Here is a 22,372-nt window from a genome sequence, read left to right on the forward strand (position 1 = left end):
CAGCCATTTCTTCAAGACAATGCTGATTCAGAGCACCAATCAAAGCTGTCTTTGTGTGTAAGAGGTGCAAAACCCCTCCAGTTTAAGGTTGGATTTAACATTGAATTCCACAACAGATATTCCCTTGTGAACTGTAACTATTTGGCTAAATAACTTAAAGCATAATTACCATGCCAGCTTCTCTGTCTACAAAATATGCAGCCTGGCACTACAGTAGAATTTCCTTACGTCGTTTTCAGCCTTCCGTGAAGTCAGATAAAGTTAAGCAAAACAGAGAAAGAGGGGGAAAATCTAAAGGAGATATATTGGATCACGTGAAACTGAGATAACATGTGAATACCTGCACGATTATTGATGATCCACCAAAATCCAAAACCATATTAACGAAAGAAAAAGCGAAACAGATTGTTGAAAACCTTTTGGCGCCATATTGAGAGAAACGAACAACGAATCATCTAAAAATAAGGAAACCCTGAAACCTGAGTGAAAACAAGGAAATCGAGTTGTGTCTTGTGTGATTCCAATGACGTTTGAAAACTTCTGGCGTCCACCACCAGGGGGACGTCGAATATATTGAGTTCTCAGAGTTCCCTATTATCCTTTTGTTTGAATTTTTTGTGCCTGTGTGGCGATAAACGGCTATCTTTATAGTAAAATCTATTTCTCGTTTTTTTAAAACTAATATTAACAGATGAACAAAACAATGGGAATAGAAGAACAGGGCCGATTTAATCTGATATCTAATGTAAGTGATCCAAGAGACTAGAAACATTCGACATCCCCCTGGTGGCTGAAGCCAGAAGTTCCCAAACATTATTGGAATCACGCGTGTCAATTTCCTCTAATGTAGGAGTCGGTCCGCTCCTATGAAGAACACTACGAGTTGCAACGGTCAGCGACGAGTTTGATGGGGATATAAAAACTTTATTTTGAAACTATGGCTTATTGCTTTAAAGATAATTACCTTGCTGACTCATAGTTTACACTGTCATTGACATTATTCTAGGACTCAATATGTCCATTCACCAACACCTTCAACACTTTTACAGCTGACATAAGGTATGGAGATTTTTCAAGATCCTCATCTACATTGAGAACTAATTTCATCACATCACAATCCGATTTTACTTGTGAAGTGATTTTGTCCTAGCATTTGAACAACAATGAATAAAAACCATAAGTAAAATAGCACGTAATCTGGTTGAGAAGGCCAGATACCTGTGACGGACGAAGACAATGGTAGCATGCAAATTCCAACAGAGGAGTAAAGACCAAAGTCATTCCTTCCAACATACTATTCCTTATTAATGCCTTATTTTTTTCTTTTTCAAAAATAAGGTTGTTGGCATTTGAAACTACACAAAGGAAGCTTTCAACAATATATAGGTTATTTGTTTTTTTAGCCTTTCTTTGAATCCATGAAAATAAACTTCACATTTCCGTGTTTTGGTCACTGTTCCCAATTTTTTGGTTATTCTGATCACCCTGTAAGAAATAAACTTGCAATATCATTTACATACCAATATCCCATCATACTAATTCCAGTACAGATGTGGTTGTTCAATTGCTTCGCGATTCTTGAACTCCTAGCAGAAACGTCCGAAGTCATACTTACCAAATTGCCACTGTACTGCTTTCTTAAGCAGTGCTCTGCCTAACAGCCCTAATACAACAAATGTTTGCTTAAAATATTAAAACCAAACTAACTCTATGAAAAAGCATTACCATATGTAACATCTCCAACTGCAATGGAGAATCCTTGTTCTATCCTGTAAAAAGAAGCTACATGGCAGTTGAGAAAAGGCTGGATGCTACAACTTGAAATGGGGTCCTTGTTGTATGTGTTGAGGAATCTCAATCCTGAAGCTAACTCTTTGTTCACAGATGTGTTTATAATAAGGATTACAATTTTAATTGATATGACTTACTGGATGTTGTCTAAAATTACATAAAAGGTGGTACCGAATAACAAGTAGCCAGAATTCTGTCTAGGAAATCTTCAATCTCACACTGTCACACATACAACAGTCAGCTGTTCACCTTTTCCCGCCATGGGTAGACGTAGCCATAACTATGTTAACCAAGTCATATCTGCTACACTTCATTTTAAAAACCTGGGGTTAAAGAAGAGTTTTGTTTAAGGCTGTCCTGAACCAAATTGTTATTACATCATGGTAAAGCTTTTAAATAATATTGGAAATCACTATTTTTTTTACAGTCTTATTTTTTTTAAAAGAATTCTGAAGAGAAATTTTTTCAATTAGATATCCATCAGCAGTTCACTCACATGATTGTCGGAATTGGTTTTTCTGTAGAAGCTAAAATGTTTTAATTAAAACTTTACACCATTAACCATTCTTGGAAAAAGAAATTAAAAATTACTTTTAAGCAACTCTTCTGTCGTTGACTTATCAGCTAGTACTAGTGCCATAGACAACGAAGTGGACTTGGGAAAAAACGACCATAGACCACTTCGTTGTCTATGCTAGTGCTAACCAACATGATGGAAATTCAAATTTACTTACAGTGCAGTATTTGTACAGATGTAGTCTGTGGTACAGAGAATCTGCAATTCAATTTTGGACATGTGAATTCAACTAGCTCATCCACACTGACTAAAAAGGTTCCAAAAATTTTTATCATCAGTAAAAAACCAAAGATTTTTCTTTTCTTTTCTATTAAATTGTAACAAATTACGATGTACTTTACTTGCTGGTTCCACTAACGATGCACTAAATAACTGAAATCCTAATTACCATGCCAGCTTCTCTGTCTACAAAATATGCAGCTTTGCACTACAGTAGAATTTGCTTACGTGGTTTAGTTTCCAGCCTTGTGTGGCAGTCAGCCCTGGTCAGACCTGGTCAGACGATGAACTCGAGCAAAAATGAGAAAGTGGGAAAAAACGTTTTTAAAGGAGATTACATGAAATAGAACTGAAATAACTGACAATAATTACTCTTACTGATAATACCTGATAAGTAATTACTGATTTGAAGACACTTGACTCAGGTAAATTGTTGCTGATTCTCTAGCTTTTATTCAGACTCTGACACAACTTATAATAGCGTCTGCTCTACCTTGTTGAACAATTGCGAAGAAGGAACATTAACCGAGATCGGCCACCAAGAAGACGCTGAACACAGCACCCCTGGCGGCCTTACACATACTATAAATCAAAAATAGTGGGCTTGCGAACTAGTCGGCCCGACCTAGTTAATTGTCCGTCAGGTGGCGGGTCGTGATCCGCAACATCCTCCCCCGCCGGAATCGCGAGTCCTCCTCGGCGATTCCTTTTTCTTCTTGCAGGGGGTTTCTTCTTAGGCGCGGATGCACCTCCTTCTTCTTGGCCAGCCTCGGCTTCTCTAGATCCGTCTACGGAAACATTGACGGGCGGATCCACGTCATGTTGAATTTCCAATGGATAAATGGTCTGGAGACCTCGTGTTGTTTCCTTTTCTGAACGAAGACGTAACTTTACAGCTCGTATCTTGCCGTCATAGCCGGGAATCAATTCCGTTATAATGGCCGTAGGCCATGAAACACGCTTGATATTTGGCTCCTTTAGCAGGACGATTTCGCCAACGCGGGGGATTCTAGTACCCTTTCCCTTGCGACAATGGAATCTTTTTAAGTCGGACAAGTAAGATTCTTGCCATAGCCTCCACCAAGTTAGAGCGTGTTCGCTACGTTGCTTATCTAAGTCGATCAGCTCGTTGCGGCTCATTGTGGTCAGCTCGGAAGTCTCCGTCGTGGCGCCAGGCTGTCTTCCAGTCAAAAGTCTTTGTGGAGATAGCACTTCATACGCTTGTGCGTCTCCGGAAACATATGTGAGGGGTCGTGAGTTCACGATTGCTTCAATTTCCACCAGGATGGTGTGAAGTTGATCGTAGCTCACCTTCATTTTCCCTAATACCTTGCGTAACGGTTCCTTTACCGAACGCACCATTCTCTCCCAAAACCCGCCCCACCAGGGTGCCAAGCTCGGAGAGAATTTCCACTCAATTCCCTTACTTGATAGCCAATTTGCTAAAGTAGGGTCTTCTGTTACAAGTTTAGCGGCGCATGTGAATGTTGATGCGTTATCGCTATAGATTGTCTTACAATCTTCTCTTCTGGACATCATTCTGCGTAGAGCGAGCATGAACGTTTTCGTGGTAAGGTCTGTCACGAGCTCAAGATGTACAGCTCTTGTGACGGCACAAGTGAATAAACACGCGTGCACCTTCTTTTCACCAATTCGAGTTTTCTCGACATCGTTCCCTTCCTTGTCTTTCTCAATCAAAAGGACCTCTTCCAAAACGTACATCGGCCCGAAATAATCAATTCCAATGATTTCGAATGGCTGTGCCTTCTTGGTACGATCCAAAGGCATGGAAGCGGCTTCTTCGTCGAAAGGGCGCGATTGAGCTCGTTGGCATTTCCCACAATGCTTGATGACACTCTTGATGCGTTGTCGAGCACGAATAATCCAGAACCGATTACGGAGATAGGTTAATGTTGATTGAACACCGGTGTGTTTCCGTTTGACATGATGATGGTGGATCAGCAAGTCGACTATTCTCTCATTTGCAGGGAGAAGTATCGGTGGTTCAATAAGTAGATCTCTTAAGGCTGGACCTACTCTACCTGTCACTCGTATCAGTTGTTGTTTTTCGTCCCAAATTGGTCGTAATGTGTCGAGATCGCGTAGCAGTTTCTTGTTGGATTTTCCTTCTTTAAGGGATCCATAAATTTCTGGGAACGCTTTCTGTTGAATAGTCCTTAGAATGAAGTTCTCGGCGGTGCTGATTTCGCAGACAGAGAGGCAATGAATTTCTGCTACTCCGACTGTTTCTATTGCCTTACCGGGCGGTAACTTCTTCATGAGTCTGTACATCCAGGCTATTGTTCTCAGTAATCGCAGATAACTGCTTACTCTCAAAACCAGTGAATCCAACCAATCTGGCATGTTGAAAACTGCTAGAATTTGCATTCTCTGTTTGGATTTCGTTTCGACTTCCATTAATTGTAGGTCATCCGAAGTTGGGTTGTCTTGCTGAGGCCATTCAGACGATTCTTGTTTCAGCCAGGAGGGACCTCCCCACCAGGAAAAAGCCTCTGTCAACTTCTTGACGGAGCAACTTCGAGATGCGAAATCCGCTGGGTTGTCTTTTCCAGGACAGTGTTTCCAGTGTTCTGGTTTGAATCTCTTCTGAATTGTCTCTACTCTATTCCGTACGAATAGTTTCCATCGCCCTGGATCTCCTTTGATCCAACCTAACGCTGCCATAGAGTCAGTCCATAGTGTCACTTCCCACTTCACTTTGTCAATTGCGTTTACGATTCGTTCAGCTAAGACACTGCCGAGTTCGGCGCTAAGCAGTTCTAGCCTTGGTAGTGAAACTTCGTTTTTCGGGAGTGGTGCTGCCCTAGTTTTACAGCAAACAAGTCGGATGAATCCAGGATTTCTTGACTTGGCGTATGCTACAGCTCCGTACGCTTTTGTTGAAGCGTCGCAGAATACATGTAATTCTTGAATTACATCTGTCGGTGCTGTTGAGATCATGCGAGGTATTTGGATTCTGTCTATACCTTTCAAATCTTCCACTATAGCTCTGAATCGACTCTCCGTTTGTGAATTCACATTGTCATCCCATCCGATTTTTTCTTGCCACAATTCCTGGAAGAGTAGCTTGAACTGTAGTGTTATGGGTCCAATGAATCCAAGGGGGTCGAAAAGCTTGGTCGAGATTTTAGCAAACGATCTTTTTGTTAGCACTTTTACTTTTGCGGCTACATCTACGATTACGTCAGACTTGAAATAGAAGCAATCTGTGCTGGTATTCCACCTCACTCCTAGTACCTTTTGTGGGTCTAAATTAAGACACGAGTACGAATCGGATGAGTCGTCTGTCAAATTGCTCTGTTGTAGATACTCTCGCAGCTGCGGGTCGTTTGTTACCCATTTTCTCAATTCCATCTTTGCCTCTGAAAAAAGTTTGAGTACCGTACCGATTACGGTCTTTGCTGCTTCTAATGTAGGCGCATTTGACAAGTAGTCGTCTACATATAGATGCCGTAACATTTGGCGACTGCTTACTGCTAGTTCGCCTTTGTATGACTCGAGGTGTTTCTTTAGGACGGTCCTGAGCACTGCCGGGCTACATGTTAGCCCAAATGGTAGTCTATTCCATTTGTAGGTCTGCAGCGTTCCTGGGACGTTTTCGTCTTCTAAAAGGAACCTTAACGCTTCCGCGTCCTCGTTTAGCAATTTTACCATTAAAAATGCTTGTCGGATATCAGCTGTCCAGGCAATTGGATTTAGCCTAAACGTCAGGATAACATCAAGAATGTCAGGATTCAGATTGGGTCCTTCTTCGAGACAGTCGTTGGCGCTGAATCCTGTTTTCGGCTTCGCAGAACCATTGAAAACAGGTCTCACTTTGCTGGTGATTTTGTCTTTACGGACAACTGGGTGATGGGGTAGAATCGTGTAGATACCCTTAAAATTGGTGTCTGCTTTAGAGATGAATCTAAGTTCTTTCAGTTTTCTGAACTCAGCTTCGTATGAAGTCTTCATCTCGTTATCCTTCTCCATCCTTTTCATCAGCGCCCTTGCCTGACCTTCTGCCATGGCGTCATTCTTGCTGAGGTATTTTTTGTTCCCGTTCCATGGGAGCGGTGCGACATAATGTCCATCTTCGTCTTGTTTGATGGAGTCTGTATAAGATTTCCAGCGATCCGAAAGTGGCACATTTTCTAGTGGATCTAGACTTTCTAATTTCCACCACTTCGCAAAATCAATTTCATCGTTTCTGTTCGAATTCGGGCCTTGCATTGGGTATTGTGGTGTTCCTTCTTTTGCCTTTAGGAGGAAGCCGATCGCCGTAGTGGTGGAAATCGCAACTGTCTCATCCTGCCCAAGTAGTAACCAACCCAATTTGCTTTCGATGGCTCTAATTCCAGTCTTCGAAACGATCTGTTTTGAGCCTAGTACCTTCCAGACTTGATTGGCTCCAATCAAAATGTCTATTTGGCAAGGTCCTGCTGTCCCGCTCAAAATTCTATCATCAGCCAACTTGTAACCTTGGTTCCAGAGTTCACTGACGAATTCGGTCTTTGTCGATCCAGCAACCTTTCCTATTTCGGGTTGCTCAATCGCCTCTAAATCAATTGATTCGGCATCCGGAATTATCCCGCGTAGTCGTAACTTTCTTACACTTCGTTCCTTTTCTGGGTGTAGATGACCCACTGCCTGAAGTTTCAATTTGATTTTTCCCACTTCCTGAAGTCCTAGAGTTTGAGCGAGTTCGCTTCGGATCAGTGTTGCATTTGATCCTTGATCAATGTACGCTATAGCTTTGTGCCAACCGTTTGGCCCTTCCACTATAACAGTTGCTGTTTGGACGTACACGCCACCGAATAGGCGTGCTTCTATTGAGAGTGGAGCGTCATCTGCTGCCTTTAACATTGGGGACGCTGCTACCGTAGCTGTCACTGTTTTCGCCCGAACTGTCTGATTACAGATGGCTGTATGGTGACCCTTGCCACATTTGGCGCAATTGCTTGTCTTCCAACAGGCTCTCACTTGGTGACTCTGTCCGAGGCACCTCCAACACCTTTTCTCCTTCCGAACTTGCTCTAGTTTCTTCTCTATTGCGACTTCGCATTTGTACGTGGGGTGTTTGTCTTTGCAGAACAAACATGGTCTTTTTATTGTTGTTGAGGTCTTCTCTTTTCGATCTTTCGGATGTATTGTTGTAGTTCCTGTCACTGCTAATTCCGCTGCCGTTGGTGTGGATGCAAATGTTACTCGATTTGCTTTTTCAGTAGCCTCTTGCTTAGGTTTTTTCTTCTCGTTCTTTTCAGTCGAGAACGCATATTCCCAATCTTCTGCTACACTGTCGATGAAGGTAAAGAGATCTTTTAACGTTTTACGGGATCTTCTTGTTTCCCCATGCCATCTTGAAACTAATTCAAGAGGTAGTTTTCTTGTAATTATCTCTGAAATTGCTTCATTTTGTGCAGAATTCTTTTCTAAGTCGCCAAGATTCAAGGCGTGACCCATTGCTCTGTCGTGCAACTTCCTCATTGCCTTGTAGTCTTCTACTCGATCTACCCTAGGCAATTCCGTAATTGCGATGTAGTGGTCTGCTCTTGCTGATCTCGGCCTGTTGTATTTCCCATTTAAAATGTCGATTGCCTTGGTGTAATTTTCTTCTGTTAAGTCCAGGTATGATATTGCACCAGCAGCGTCTTCGCTCATGTGCATCTTCAATCTGCTGAATTTTTCGATGGGTCGTAGTGATGGATTTTCGTGTATAAGTGTTCGAAAAATCGCCCACCAATCTCTCCATTTGTTTGAATCCCCTTCAAATTTGGCTAATTCAATTCTTGGTAGCAGATGAGCAATGCTCATGAAGTTTTGCTGTTGTTGCAGTGCAACTGTATTGGTTGCTTGTACACCTGTTGCTTGCGCAACGTTTCCTGTTGTTGTCGGAGTTGTCTCCTCTTCATCCGAATTTTCCGAATGTTCAGAGGGTTCTCTTTCCGAAGGTGCAGTTGGCCTTCTTCTTTTCCAATCGATAACCATTGTATGATGACGGTCTACAAACTCTTCGTGTTTGTCGACATATCTTGCTTGCATCTCGGCGTCTAGTTGGGGTATGACATCTCTATAATGCTTAAGAAGCCTTAGCGCTCTGTCATCAGCTAGTTCGTAAGCTGTTTCTGCTGCTTCCAACAAATTGTCTCTGCAAGCTTCATCATAACTTTTCAAATTCTTGTGTAATTCCCTTTCCAATGTCTCTATTGTTAAGAGCGTTAAAGTCTGCGCCTGTTGCTTTTTGTTTGCGGTCGCCATTGTTTGGAATTAGACTGATTTCAGTAATCTACGAATTTGAGAATCGATCTTGAGGAAAAGGAAATTAAAGTTGTTCAAGGCAGTATTTTAAATTCTCAGAAAGCAACAAGAAAATATGCTTGTTGAAAACCAGTCTATTGACGTATTCGTCGAGTTACAAAAAATTTGTTTGTTACCACTAGATGGCTAAGATCTTAGTTTAACATAATACGAAGGGAACTTAAAACAAAAAATGAAGCCTCTTCTTGAGCGAATTCGCTGAGGTTTTTCAAAATTCTCGTTCGTTGATGGACAAGATGAATTCCTCAGATGTGGTCGAACCGCTTTCTTCACTCTCTCCTTTCACTGTCTCCTCTACTTCACTTTCTTCTTGAATGATAGTCTCAGAATCGTTTGTTCTGATCGAAAAATTGGTCTCCACTTCAGTGATGTCTTCAGTTTCTTCTGCACCGACTTCTTGTTCAATAACCTCAGCCTCTCTTCTTCTTTCGTTTTCGAGAAGGCTGCGAACGACCACGTTCCTGGTTGCTAGAGATGTTGACTGCTCTGCAACGGTAGATTGACCACGCGACCTCGGATGGCTTCTAGGTCCTTGGTACCCGTAAAACCTTGCAATCGGAGTGCTTCCGTAGTCTGGTTCACGTGGTGTTGGGTGCTGGAGCACAGCTGGCAAGGGAATCTCTGGATGAATTTGTTCCCTTGGCGTTGGCTCACGAGTCGGTAATCCTCTCAGGAAGTTTAGATATCTTCTATAGTCAGCATTCACTCTGATGTTGGTGATGGCAACAGCTTCGTCACGGGGAAGATACTTGATTGCAATGCTATAGAAACCTTCTTCGTAGGCACCTAGTTTTGCATCAATTGTTACACCGTGGGGCAATGGCCTGTATTCAGGTTCTACAGGTTCGGTGAGACTTGGGCCAAATTCACCAAATTTGATGCGAGCATGATATGCCCCAAGTCTTCTGATTCTGTTGAGATACTGTTTGCAGAAGGATTAACACACTAACTTAGAACTATCTTGTAACTTAGATTACATTGATACGCTGAGATACTTCATGACTAATTGGAGTTCTTCTCGGGTACATCCCTGGAGTGGCTGAATTCAGCTTTTAGACTAACTTCTTTCAAAAAGGGAGTGATAGTTAGGACGACAATACTTAAATAAGTGTAAATTATCAAGTATATTAAAACTAATGCTTACGCAAGGTGCTCAACACTCTTTCTTTGACACGACTGTAGCGTGGCTTGACCTATTAGCAGTGTTACTTAATCGAGTTGTACAGAATTCTGTTTAAAAACTAGTTAGTTTCGAAGGACCATTGACAATAATTACTCTTACTGATAATACCTGATAAGTAATTACTGATTTGAAGACACTTGACTCAGGTAAATTGTTGCTGATTCTCTAGCTTTTATTCAGACTCTGACACAACTTATAATAGCGTCTGCTCTACCTTGTTGAACAATTGCGAAGAAGGAACATTAACCGAGATCGGCCACCAAGAAGACGCTGAACACAGCACCCCTGGCGGCCTTACACATACTATAAATCAAAAATAGTGGGCTTGCGAACTAGTCGGCCCGACCTAGTTAATTGTCCGTCAGGTGGCGGGTCGTGATCCGCAACAATAACACCCTGCACGATTATTGATAATCCACTAGAAGCCACAACCACATACATGAAGAAAAAGCGAAACAGATTGCTGAAAACTTTCCCCGCCATCATGACTAAAACCAGAGACGCGTATAGGGCTGTTCGACATCTTTTTTAAGATTTGTTGAAATCGTGAAACGCGGCAACTCATGTATTTTTTCGTCTGCTACGAGTGACTTGTGTAGTTCTGCGAAATATAAATTTTTTTAAAAAACAGTGATAGAAAACGGGGTTGTTTTGAAGTTCTGATGTGTTTTCTTTATATATTAGTTCGTTATAGTGTTAGTGTTTAACTATGTCACTGTCTAATTATGCCAGTGGACTTAGTATTGAGGCCAAAACACGTTATTTGGAAAAGTTACAAATGTTTAACAGTGATTGTCCATATTGTATTCCTAATTCTCTGTGGAAACACGGTTTAGACTGTTGTCCAATTGTTCCAAAAATTGCTCCCTCAGATATCTTCATATATCTTGTTGAAACGAAAAGCTATCAAAATCATATTCCATCTATGATGTAATTCTTATTTCTTTCGCAGGTTCTCAGTGACTACGACTTGAGTGTCCTTCGTGTCTGTTACCCTCAGATTCTGCCTCCTGAAATTTGCAACATTTTATGGGATAAAATTCTTCGTGCCTGTTACCATACACTACTTGACGGGTATTCGGCCTTTTTTTACGCACCTTTATGTAAGACCGTATCCGATTTGAAATTCTTTAGATTTTCCGCTGTAAGAAAATGCACGAACGAAGGTCGTGCACTAATGCAGTTAGACTTCAGGCATTTTCAAGTCAAAGTGGAAAGCTTGACACGTCTAAGACCTCTTCCTGACCCACATATTGTCGAAACATACATAAAGGCATATTATTTACCTGAAAATTCTTTGGAAAAATGGATTCAAGAACAAACGGTAACTCAATCAAATTTAGTATTAATACCGTTGTCATTAATTTAAGAAATTCGCGTCGTCAGCAGCTAATAATTTTGTTTATGCCTTTGTTGAAGGAATATACTCCTAGGCAGATGATGAATCTTCTTCAATGCGTAAGTCAAGGCAGTAAAAAGATTCGGCTGAACTTAACTTACTTCATGGAAGATTTAGATTTGAATCGTCGATAAAGCTCTTTGTTATGATTCAAGTGATGAAATTTTTGTTAATTGAGAAATATACATGACATTCCATTACTTGTTGTCTGGCTTTCAATTTTGAGTTTAGATAAATATTTACAAAATATTACTCGAGATCTAGAAAATTAGCTTAGTTTCACTTAATTATATTTTACTTGCCTCAATTTGATAACAGTTGTATTGAAGGTCGATTGCTTTACGCAGAATGCATTTACTTCACTTTCACTGTCTTCCCAGCCTTCATGTCTGATATGAATTATTGGTCAAATCGAAACATGCAACCACATGAATGGATCCGACATCTTACTAGCAAATGCTTAGACCAAGTTCCTTCATAACCTGGAATCTTCTTAATGCAAAATTATAATTCCCTTCGTACACAGCCTACTAACGTTCCATACAAATAATCTTAAACTGACAATTTTTTTATGTAAAAATAACCCTGAAAGTATGTGTCAAGGAATGGTGTCAAGTTTAATGCAGTAACAATTGTACAAATATAATGGTCATCGTTTATTACTTTACAGCAAAAACGAAACAACGGGGAGACGAACTTATTCCTTGTCATCATCATCATCCTTTTCCTCATTGTTGATCTAATAAGGTTCATAATTAGTAATGAAGCCGACATTAAAAACAGTATTGTTACTTACATTGAAGTATCTGAGTTCATAAGAGGTCTTAACCCCCTTTTCTATCACTGTTTTTTAAAAAATTAATATTTCGCAGAACTACACAAGTCACTCGTAGCAGACGAAAAAATACATGAGTTGCTGCGTTTCACGATTTCAACAAATCTTAAAAAAGATGTCGAACAGCCCTATATGACGTGGCGTGCTTGAGAGCGTGACTCCAAGTCTCCAATAACGTTGGGTAACTGCTGACGTCGCCACCAGGTGAGTGTTGAATGGTGTTCTGTGTTGTGTTGTGTGAAAAAGACTACCTACGTTCGATATCCCCCTGGTGGCAGACGCCAGAAGCTCCCAAACATTATGGTAGCCACGAGCCTGGTCCGCTCCTATGACAAACTGCGAGTCGCTACGGTCGGAGATGAGTTTGACGGGGATTCCCAAACTCTGTAAACGGTATTAGGCTTTCGGTTACGGTATTAATCCGAAATGTTTATTTTGCAGGAGGATGATGGGAATGATAACGTGCATGCGATATTACCGAAGTCTACATGGTAATAAAAAGTAGAAAGGTTAAACACTGTCCCAGTGCACACTAGTATCGTTCATACACCAACCGGCTGTTACCCCCAAAAATAAGCAATTGGTAAGTCAATGGTAACGGTCGTTCAATGGGTATGGCGCTACGGTGGCCGGTCTTGATAATATCAGGACGAGCATGTGCGTCTATCACTCCCCAACGAAGGCCTAAACGGCCCTAATTCTTTTGAGCATTTTTAGGCCTGCCTTTTGACTCGTGGTGATATAGGTGGACCAACAAGGACATGAGTGTAGGCTACATGCGACATCGGCCTAGGGAATCGTCTTTAGGTCAATGCTAATAGGTTAAACACTGATCCCAGTGCACACACGTATCGTCTGGACTCAATCGGCCTTTTACCAAAGGTAAGTATACCAGTTAAGTCAAGGGATGGTATGAGCCGCTCAACGAGCAGACGGATTGTACGTGTGGCCCGTCGTGATAGTATCGCGTCGAGCATGTAGATATCACTCCAACGGACTTAACAACAGGCCATAGCGGCCATGGTATTTTAATTGATGTGATTTAATTTGAGGAACTAACTTCCGCCTCGGTCTACGGACCAAAAAGGAGCACGGGCAGGGCCTAGGGGGAAGTTCCCGACGGCGCTCAACCGTGACTAATGTGTTTGAAAACGCAGGATTACATATAGAGATGGGAAATCAAATATGACGGCATTTTTTCGCAAACGACGAAGAGACAAACGCCTTAAAAATGCTCTTTCACCCCTCCACATTCCACGGATCTCGGATGGATATGATGGAAACCGCGTAGAAGCAAGTATCAATAAAAGCAACGAACAAATGAACGTAACCTGTTCCGAGGCGAAAATCCTTTACTCCAGATGGCGAAGAAACTCGTTTCCTGGATTGTCGGAAATGCTTGGTTCATTTGACAAGGAATTTCCCTTCCTTCAACGCAAATCGGATTTTCTCCTCCAATTTTTCAAAAATAATTCACCACTCACCTGAAACTTTTTTTCAACGAGCTACCGCTGCCATTGGAGCGGCGTCGGAGTCCAGACGTTGAGCTGGTAGATGGCGAAGGGGATGCGCTGGATCGATGATTGGCCCCCTCGATTGAGAACTACTAGCCCCGCATCGACTTCTGCTGGGCGGTGTTCTCGTCGAAGACTTGACCGAAACAGCCGGAACACTGTTCTTGTCTTTCCTGATCACAGTTTGATGCCGTTGAGTTTTATTCCTGCGGATGCTGTTCGATCCCGACCTGGAAAAGTCAGATCCCACAGACGATGAGTCGGTCGTCGTCTGACAAACGCTAATGGCGATGGAAGCCGATTCCGAAGTGGCACAAGGAAATTCATCCGTCACCGGAGTGGCGCACGAAGAGGACATGGCCGAATCCAGCAACGACGGCCGATCCGGACGATTGATGATGTCGCTGAGTTCGTGTCGAAGGGCGTCGTGTTGGTCATCGTCGTGGAAGACGTGGTGCGGATGCTCCGTTCATCATCGGTCGTCGTTTCCATGACGTCCAGGACGGAGCCGAAGGACGACGTGCTCATCCCCTCCGCCTCGCTGGATGGACGATGGAAGAAAACGTCACATTCGTAAGCTTCCGCCGACTGCGGCGATGGAGAAGAGAACGCTTCCACCGCCAGCAGAGTTTTCTCTTCGCTAAACGAAGATGAAGAGCATCCGAATTCGCTGGATTCTTCCATGATGGTTTCCGTCTTTGCGATGCGCGACATCTTCGTCTCAATGACGGAATTGCAGAAGAATTTACGCACTAAAAGAGCGGCCTTCTCTTCCGGCATGCCGGATGTCAATTCGATGGAATTCGATCTCTTAGCCGGCTGCGGTTTGCTTCTGCCGGAAGAAAGTGGTGTTCAACTAGAGGTGAAGGACGATGTGTTCTCTTCTTTCGTAAACTGCGTCGTTTTGTTTGGAGACGCCGTCCGCAATCGGGTGACGGCCGTGCTGGATCGGCTGCTGAACGTGGTGGACGTCATCGATTTAACCGAACTGCTCTTGCGGATGATGGAATCCCTTAACTCGTCAATTATCCGAGAGAGCTTCATCTATCGTTGCGTCGAATTTGCTCATCAATTCTTCGACGCTCGCGTCGTCTCTCATCTCGGTCGATTCTGCCAATAATCAAATGAGCAAAACATCATTACGTGCAATTAGCGAAGCGCGTCTAAGTGAAATCAAGTCATAATTCGGTTTCTTTTTGCCAAAAAAGGGGAGAATCTTTTTATGAGCAATGGTTCTAAATATCGACGCGAGTTTCTCTTTGATTTACGACGGCCATTCGCAGCTGGGCCACGTTAGGTCCGGCTGATTACGATCAGTTCATTACAGCGTTTTCATGTTGAGGAAAAAGAGGTGGACGCAAAACAGTGTATCGTATTTACGCATATGTGCGATTCAGTTTGCTACTAGACGTCGTTTCACACGTATAAAAAGAAGAAGAAGAAACCACCGTGTCGACGCTGTGCAAACTCTCCCTGGGCGAGTTGACGATCACGATCGTACTGGACGCCAGTGTCCGGTCAGATTTAGCCGGCACTAAGCGGCTAAAAATGTGATTAGAAAAACCTAAACTAGCCCAACAAAACGAAAGCGATTATCCGGAGATGATATCTCAAAACATCAACAAAATACACAAACATGCAAAACGCACGACGGTCGAAATTTTATCATCACTAGTCCTGATTCCGTTGTTACCTCATTCAACCGTTTCCCTACTTTGAATCACGGGTATGACCCATGGCGCTCAACCGTGAATTATCTCTTTGTTTTTACAGGGCCCCATAAAGAAAAGTGGATAGGACTTTAGTGACATCATTCCGTCACCAGCCACAAAGAAACAAACGCCTTGAAAATGCTCTAGCACTAGCACCACCTACCTTATCTGCTTCGGACGTACGGTACCCAGAGTTGTTGGTAGCATCATACGAGTTTGTACTCCTCCCGTACATCGTTTTTGCATTAGTATTTTTTTTATAGTAAAAGCTAAAAGGTGAAATTCAAAGAAAATTTACGAACGGTGTAGTAACTCAACCGTGATTTTTTTTTTCATAGGACTACGTTTAAATGCATGTAAAAGTGCAAATCTACTGTGCACAAGGGAAGTACAATACACCTTAATATTGGGGTAGAGTTACTATTAAAAGACAACAAGCCAATTTAATTATTGAACCCAATATCCCACCACACAACTTCTCCTGCCAAGGACCAAAGTGTTACAAAATATAGCAGATAGAAGTAAATAAAGAATACCACAGCAATTTAAAATAAAATAACAATTGAAAGCCCGCCTACCAGGTTTGCAACCATTACATGTTTAGAAATTGTTCTTAGCCCTTACGTTCCACTAGGACTTTGAAAACATTTTCCAGAAACCTTTTCCATAAGGTAATTTTTTACTTCGGGCAGACAGTATTTTTCACTTCCTTGTAGAATGGCAAAAATGAACGGGGACATTCTGCAATTATCGAGCTGAAAAATGTTTCCTCCATTTTCCACCAAAAGCTTCAAGATTTCCAACGAATTACTATTTTTCTTCGAAATGACATAATGAACTGGTGTGAGACCGGCCGCGTCACCAGCATTTGGGTTTCCTCCATGATTAAGCAGGATCTTCACAAGCTTGGGTGCGTGAATTCCAGGGTTATAGACGGCCACATGCATAGGCGTTAAGCCGTCTTTGTTACTTGCGTTCGCGTTTCCGTTGTTTTCAAGGAGGATCGCCATCTGCTCACCTGCATTCTCGTTTAGAGACATGGCTACGTGATGTACAGGTTGATGTCTTAACTCTTTAATACCCATATAGCTATTAGGATTTCCTCCTTTTTGAAGCAGCAACTGCAAAATGGTCAGTCCGATTTGGCTGTGGTTCTGGAGAGCGGAGTGGAGTGGTGAAATTCCGGATTTGTCCTCAGTATTAGGATTCCCTCCATGGTCGAGTATCAGTTGAACGACATCAACTTCAGCATGATCGGCACTCACGAAGTTATGAAGTAGCGTAAACCCGGAGTTGTCAATGGGAACGTTAAAGCTTTCTTGATCGACACCAAGTAATTTCCTCATTTTGTCTCCGCAAATTCCCCTGTTTAACATCGCAAAGTGAACAGGGGCAAGCCCATCCTTTCTTTTGATGTTGACATCTCCTCCTTTGCTGAACAAAAATTTCATCGTTTCATAGGCATGTTCTCCTTCATTGATGGCTGCACAATGAATCGGCGTGTTGCCAGATTCATCAGAGGCATTAAGATCAGAACCATATTTCAACAGGGTCTCAATAATAGCAAGCGTTTGCGTGGTTTGGTGCAAAGCAGCAAAGTGAAGTATTGTGAATTTATCTTTACTCGCGGGATTAGGTTTCACTCCCTTTTCAAGAATCAGTTTCATTTTTTTTAGGCCGTGGACTTCATCAGCCAATCCCGCAATAAGTAATTCTTCGTGAAATTGGATTGCTTCGGTTTTTATGTTTTTGAGCAACAGTTCTACTAATGCCACGCCACACTCGCCGTAGTTGATCAAAGCGCAACAGAGAAATAAAGTAAGCTCATTCGCGTTACTACTGCCTCTGTAATCTAGCAGCTGCTTCATCATTTCAAGGGCGTAATGTCCTTCGTTTCTGGCAGCTGCAACAAATGGCGTGTAGCCATTACTAGATGGACTTGCTCCATGTTCTAGAAGAACCTCGATTATCTTCGGTGATGAAGAGAAATTTTTAGTAGCTGCATACTGAATAGCAAGATATCCCAATTTCACTGAATCAACCGTAGCGTTCACATCCGCTTCAAGAAGGATACGCCTCATTACCTCATTAAAAAAGATACGCACTATTTCATTAGCCGGGTATAGCACATCAAAGCCATCATAAGGAGTGAAACGAGAAGAATCCATCACTTGTAGCTCTAGGAGACTTCCATTCCGTTTCAAAAGCATTCGAGTCAATTTCGGTGCGTTGCAAGCGGAGCTTTTAATTATTTTTAATAGCAGAAGCTCTAATTGGCTTTCAAATTGGTTCAGCATAGCAGACCAAACTTCTTCCGTTATCTTACAGTTTGCCACTAGTTCAATGACTTCTCGTGCTGTTTCTGGAGATTTGTTGTACTGCCCCCCATATTTGATAGTCCATAGTTCGTTGACGAATTCCTCCTCTTCACAAAACAAACTACTCCATTCGATTTCCGAAATAAGCTGTGTGCAGGCATAGGTTAACTAGATAAACGTCAAAACGAATATTTAAAAAGCTTAAATACAAACTTTGGAATTCCTTTCCACTTCAGGATCCATTTCTCTCGACAGACGTTGTGGTCGACTAGCGGTGTTGGTAGTATTCTGTTTATCATCCTCCCTACCCGTTACCGATGAAGCCAGTGGTTTATTAAGGCTAAGGATAAAAGGTAAATGTGCCCAGAAATACGACACGAGAAGTATTGGCGATTGTAGAATCAATTTTCCCAAGCGATAGCGCGTAAGGAAAATTCCCCGATTCAACTAAGGGACATGTGAGGGATGTTAGGCATCAGTGTCACGAGAATGTGTAAAATCCATTAACCTTATCAACTTGGAATCCAACATCAGCATCGTAATCGATCGCAATAGCTTCCTTAATGGCTTGGGAATATTCTTTTTCAGGATATACCATATCTGGCAGACTATCTGGCTTAAGCTGAAATATTAAGAATGTTTAAATTATGTAAGATTAGCGATAGGAAAGTCAACTTCTTACGTCGCAGAAGAATTGAAAGATTTTTGCCAATCTGTCAATGTCTTCAGTAGTGAACTGCTTATCACCAGACAAGCCCTGGTACCATTCGTCCAAACTTTGAGCGCTTAGTATTTTTTCTGCGAACAGATCGATTCCATCGTCACACAATATAATATTGACCCAAAGTCGGTCAAGAAAATATTTTTTAGTTCGCTCGTTTGTTAAGACAAAATAAGGATGGCGCAACACTAATGCCATCATGGGACGTTTGCCCGGATCTCTGTCGGTTAATTTGATAATCAAATCTTGTAGATCCCAGCTGAGATCTTGAATATTTTGCGGAAGAAGTCCGTGAACCATAGACGCTTTTCGCCACACGTCCCCCGAGGAGAATGGGTGATCGCCTTTTTTAACTATCCTTGCAATGATTATTCCAAAAGCGTAAACATCGCTAGCAAAAGATGCCGGATAGGCAGACCCTTGCGCGTTGAGCAGCTCAGGTGCCATGTAGTTTTCCGTTCCAGGATGAGCAGTGTAACTAAACTCGGTTTGACCTGGCTTCAGTTTTTTAGCAAATCCAAAATCAGCAATTTTGGCCAAAACTAGGCGGGAGTTGGATGTTTGACACCAGAGCAAGATGCTGGCAAGTTTCAAATCTTTGTGGATGATATCTTTGCTATGGATGTAAGCAACACCAAGAGCCACTTGGCTTATGAGGATTTTATCATCCAACGAATCTATTGGTATTCGTTCCAGCTTTCCTTCAACGTAATCCTTTAAAGAGCCTTCGCATAACTCCATGACGATATACCTATTCAACAAAGAATAACAGATTAACACGAATGGCTCCAGACAATAAAAATTCTTATTTTATCATACTTCTTGGATTGATTTTCTACTAAATCCAGGTATTTTACGACGAACAGGTGATTGAGTTGACGAAGGGTTTGAACTTCTCGGTTGAACACATCTACTGCGTCTGGATTTGGGCTGCATTTTTTACATGCTGCCAGATACGTTTTTCCACTTTCATCGGTATAATTACATTTGAAGACTTTGCCGTAATTCCCTTTTCCCAATATTTCTAGAATTTCAACGGATTGATTCTGAAAGCAATTCGTAATATTACTAGACTGCAACACGGCCGACGATTCAGTTTTACTTACTTTGTTGTCCTTGCTAATTTTGAGGCTAGTGGTGATATGCCAAATATATGCCGAGAATAACTGAGGCGTAGTTTTGAATGCCTCAATAAGCAATGATGTAATTTCATCATTATCTGCAAGCATCTAGAAAAAGGACAGGAGCATAGTTAATAGTACCATTAACCATCGAAAACTCTTAATGCTTACAGTGTCCTTTAACTCTTCGAATTCTTCATCGGGGAATTCGCTTTTATCCAAACAGCCTTTCCACGCTTGAAGTGCGTCTTGGTTGCGTACTCGGAAGAGTTCCGCATCCATCTGCAGCTCTCTGAAAAGCCTCAATCGACTTTCCTCACTGCAACGAATAAAAAATGGGTGTCGCAGCAACCCAGTCACTTCCAAGTCACTAAAATCGGCCTTGGTTGGAACCCTGATTAAGTCTAATGCAAGGGACCTATGTTTCTCGTCAATTTCAGTCAAACTTTCCAGCGTAATGGGCCCATTTGGAAAGACTTCTTCCTTCGTTGCAGCTGCATAATACAAAATACCAAGCCGACTTTTGACATTATCCTTGCAAAAAAAAAAAAGAAAGGTTAATACCACCATGGCTGGAATATTGACACATTCTACATACCCGAGGTTGGAAATCCTTGATGTATCCGTAACCAGTTATTTTAACGACAACTCGTTTGAATTTCAAATCTCTTCTCCAGAACAAAACATTTTCAAGGTTTAAATCACCGTGGCTGATTTTATTGCGATGAAGATAATCAACACCGCAAGTTACTTGCCACATAATATCGATGCCTTTGACAGCGGATGCAACACTGTCATCCAGATTTTTACGGCAATAATTCAGCATCGATCCCTGACATGATTCCATGACTAGATATCTACGTGAAAATGTTAGATTTTGAAATGGCTTAAATCGTTTTTTTAACGAGCTACAAAGTTTTAACGGCCAAATACCTGACGTCTTGATGGACGACACATTGGCGATAACGGACTATGTGGTTATCGCGCAACTTGATTAACTTTTCCCACTGATCCTCCTGTTGGCCAACACCATCGCAGGTGGGTGCAAGTTTCTTGATAGCGAGCGTTTCACCATTAATTTTCCTAAGGAAAATATTTTCGTTGTTGCCGTCACATTGAAGGCTAGAAAAAGAGATGAGCTGCTGGTCCTCGAAGCACAGAGAACCACCACCCTTGTCTGCCATGTTCCATAAAAACGAAGGTTTTCGTTTCAGAAGTAGGGACTGTGAGAACAACGCGTGTACTACGTGTAGGACTCTGCAAAGAATAAATGTTTTAGAGGCAGTGGCAAAGATATCATATCTTTTTCTTATCCGAACATGTCCGTGTGAATTTCAAGATGTTTCACCACACAATGCTTGATAAACCGTCAATATAAACTTTGTTAATAAACAAAGATTAAGGGACCTACCTTTTCTTTTTCTTTTATTCTTCGCATTTTGTCCCAATCGTTCGCGTATGCGGCTGGTTATCACGAATGGGGGAAAAGTAAACAAATTGTTTAAACCAGTTTCGTGCTTTGACGTATCTCAGAAGACTGGGGCATGTATGGCCGCAATCGTGCACCTAAAAACTACCAATACAAATTTGACGCATCTTGAAAATAGGTTTCGTGTGCTGAAATAAGAAAATGTCGTGTCTTAATAGCGGTAGAGTAAAGCCATGTCAAACATCATGACAATTGAAAACGAACAGATAATTTAAAAAAAATGTAAACAGTAAGCATACCGTAAGACATAAAGGAAAACTAGGGTAACTAGGGAAACAAGACTTTCCTGCAAACATCATCAAATATAAACTGATAGACGCAGACCGTAGGTACTTAACATCAGCGGCTGGTTGTTAAGTTAGAGTAGTCCTTAAAACATATGAGCAGATCTGGTGAGAAACAGTGAAATGTAGCAAAACGGTAATCCTAAACCTAAACGTTGTCGTGGCTAACCGTGTGAATGGTGAACGATTCCGGACTGATGCCAACGACGGGAAGGTTGCTGTACCTGATGATTGATGAAGAATCACAAACATTTCTGCCAATTCGACCCATCTGCCCACCTCCTGTAGAACCTTCCCTGCACGATTCAAAAGTCTGACTGCACAATAGCAGCAGGGAAAGCTGAAAATGACCTCGTTTGAGTCCTTAGGCAATGAGACAGGGATGGGGATGAAAACTAAATTTTATCCTCAAGAAAAACAACAGAGACCATCTTTTCTTTTCAAATTTTTCCGTTCCACAACCCTTAAAGTGCTGGAGGTAATATGCAAGGAAGCAGACATAAATACGTAGAGGATAGGCGATCATTCTTAAGGGAACTGGGATGATGTACAAAATCACAAACAACAGATAAGTTTCACTTTTGAAATTACTTATGTTAACTTGAAAAACAAATTGCATTGACCAATAGCTACGTATGGGAATGGCACAAAATTCTATTGAGACGTAGACTTCGGAGATTCAAACAAACTGCCGTAGTGTATATTGCTTCGCCATGTTGTCCATTCAACATTCAATAAGGATAGGCATACTGCATAGGTTATTGCACAAAAAGAAGACGCCTGACTACGATGTACAATTGTGCATCTTAATTAAATCACGATGTCGTATAAAAAGCTGCTCATCTGCTTTTTGGCGTCCACATCTGCCATTAACGTTGTCTTTCCTCATCA

At 41.8% G+C, this 22,372-nt stretch overlaps 1 protein-coding gene and 3 long non-coding RNA genes across 9 annotated transcripts; 1 reads left to right on the plus strand and 3 right to left on the minus strand.

Annotated features, from left to right (window-relative positions):
• Positions 1 to 917: 917 nt before the first annotated feature.
• LOC123474037 lies at positions 918 to 1,458 on the plus strand. Its single transcript, XR_006648654.1, has 3 exons — positions 918 to 1,059; positions 1,137 to 1,264; positions 1,339 to 1,458. It is a non-coding gene; the product is annotated as an uncharacterized LOC123474037 (long non-coding RNA).
• Positions 1,006 to 2,929, minus strand: LOC123474031. Its single transcript, XR_006648643.1, has 4 exons — positions 2,816 to 2,929; positions 1,726 to 2,615; positions 1,219 to 1,663; positions 1,006 to 1,146 (listed from the first exon to the last, which is right to left on the minus strand). It is a non-coding gene; the product is annotated as an uncharacterized LOC123474031 (long non-coding RNA).
• A 7,703-nt stretch (positions 2,930 to 10,632) lies between these two features.
• Positions 10,633 to 12,497, minus strand: LOC123474033. Its single transcript, XR_006648647.1, has 4 exons — positions 12,284 to 12,497; positions 11,441 to 12,226; positions 11,186 to 11,383; positions 10,633 to 11,098 (listed from the first exon to the last, which is right to left on the minus strand). It is a non-coding gene; the product is annotated as an uncharacterized LOC123474033 (long non-coding RNA).
• A 3,340-nt stretch (positions 12,498 to 15,837) lies between these two features.
• LOC116935378 lies at positions 15,838 to 22,062 on the minus strand. Of its 6 annotated transcripts, XM_045175861.1 has the most exons (12): positions 21,651 to 21,812; positions 21,437 to 21,586; positions 21,120 to 21,281; positions 20,642 to 20,965; positions 20,307 to 20,565; positions 19,880 to 20,242; positions 19,694 to 19,816; positions 19,407 to 19,633; positions 18,549 to 19,338; positions 18,375 to 18,488; positions 18,080 to 18,313; positions 15,838 to 18,013 (listed from the first exon to the last, which is right to left on the minus strand). In XM_045175861.1, the coding sequence occupies exons 4-12, from the start codon at positions 20,890 to 20,892 to the stop codon at positions 16,169 to 16,171; spliced, it is 4,206 nt and encodes a 1,401-aa protein (XP_045031796.1). In that variant the 5' UTR covers positions 20,893 to 20,965; positions 21,120 to 21,281; positions 21,437 to 21,586; positions 21,651 to 21,812; the 3' UTR covers positions 15,838 to 16,168. The 6 variants fall into 6 exon arrangements, with proteins under 6 accessions (XP_045031796.1, XP_045031794.1, XP_045031807.1 ...); XM_045175859.1 differs by having other exon boundaries at positions 21,120 to 21,586; XM_045175872.1 differs by lacking the exon at positions 21,437 to 21,586 and having other exon boundaries at positions 21,651 to 21,810.
• Between the last annotated feature and the right edge of the window lie 310 nt (positions 22,063 to 22,372).

The sequence above is a fragment of the Daphnia magna genome, linkage group LG1 (genome assembly GCF_020631705.1).
Source record: "Daphnia magna isolate NIES linkage group LG1, ASM2063170v1.1, whole genome shotgun sequence".
Taxonomy (NCBI): Eukaryota; Metazoa; Arthropoda; class Branchiopoda; order Diplostraca; family Daphniidae; genus Daphnia; species Daphnia magna.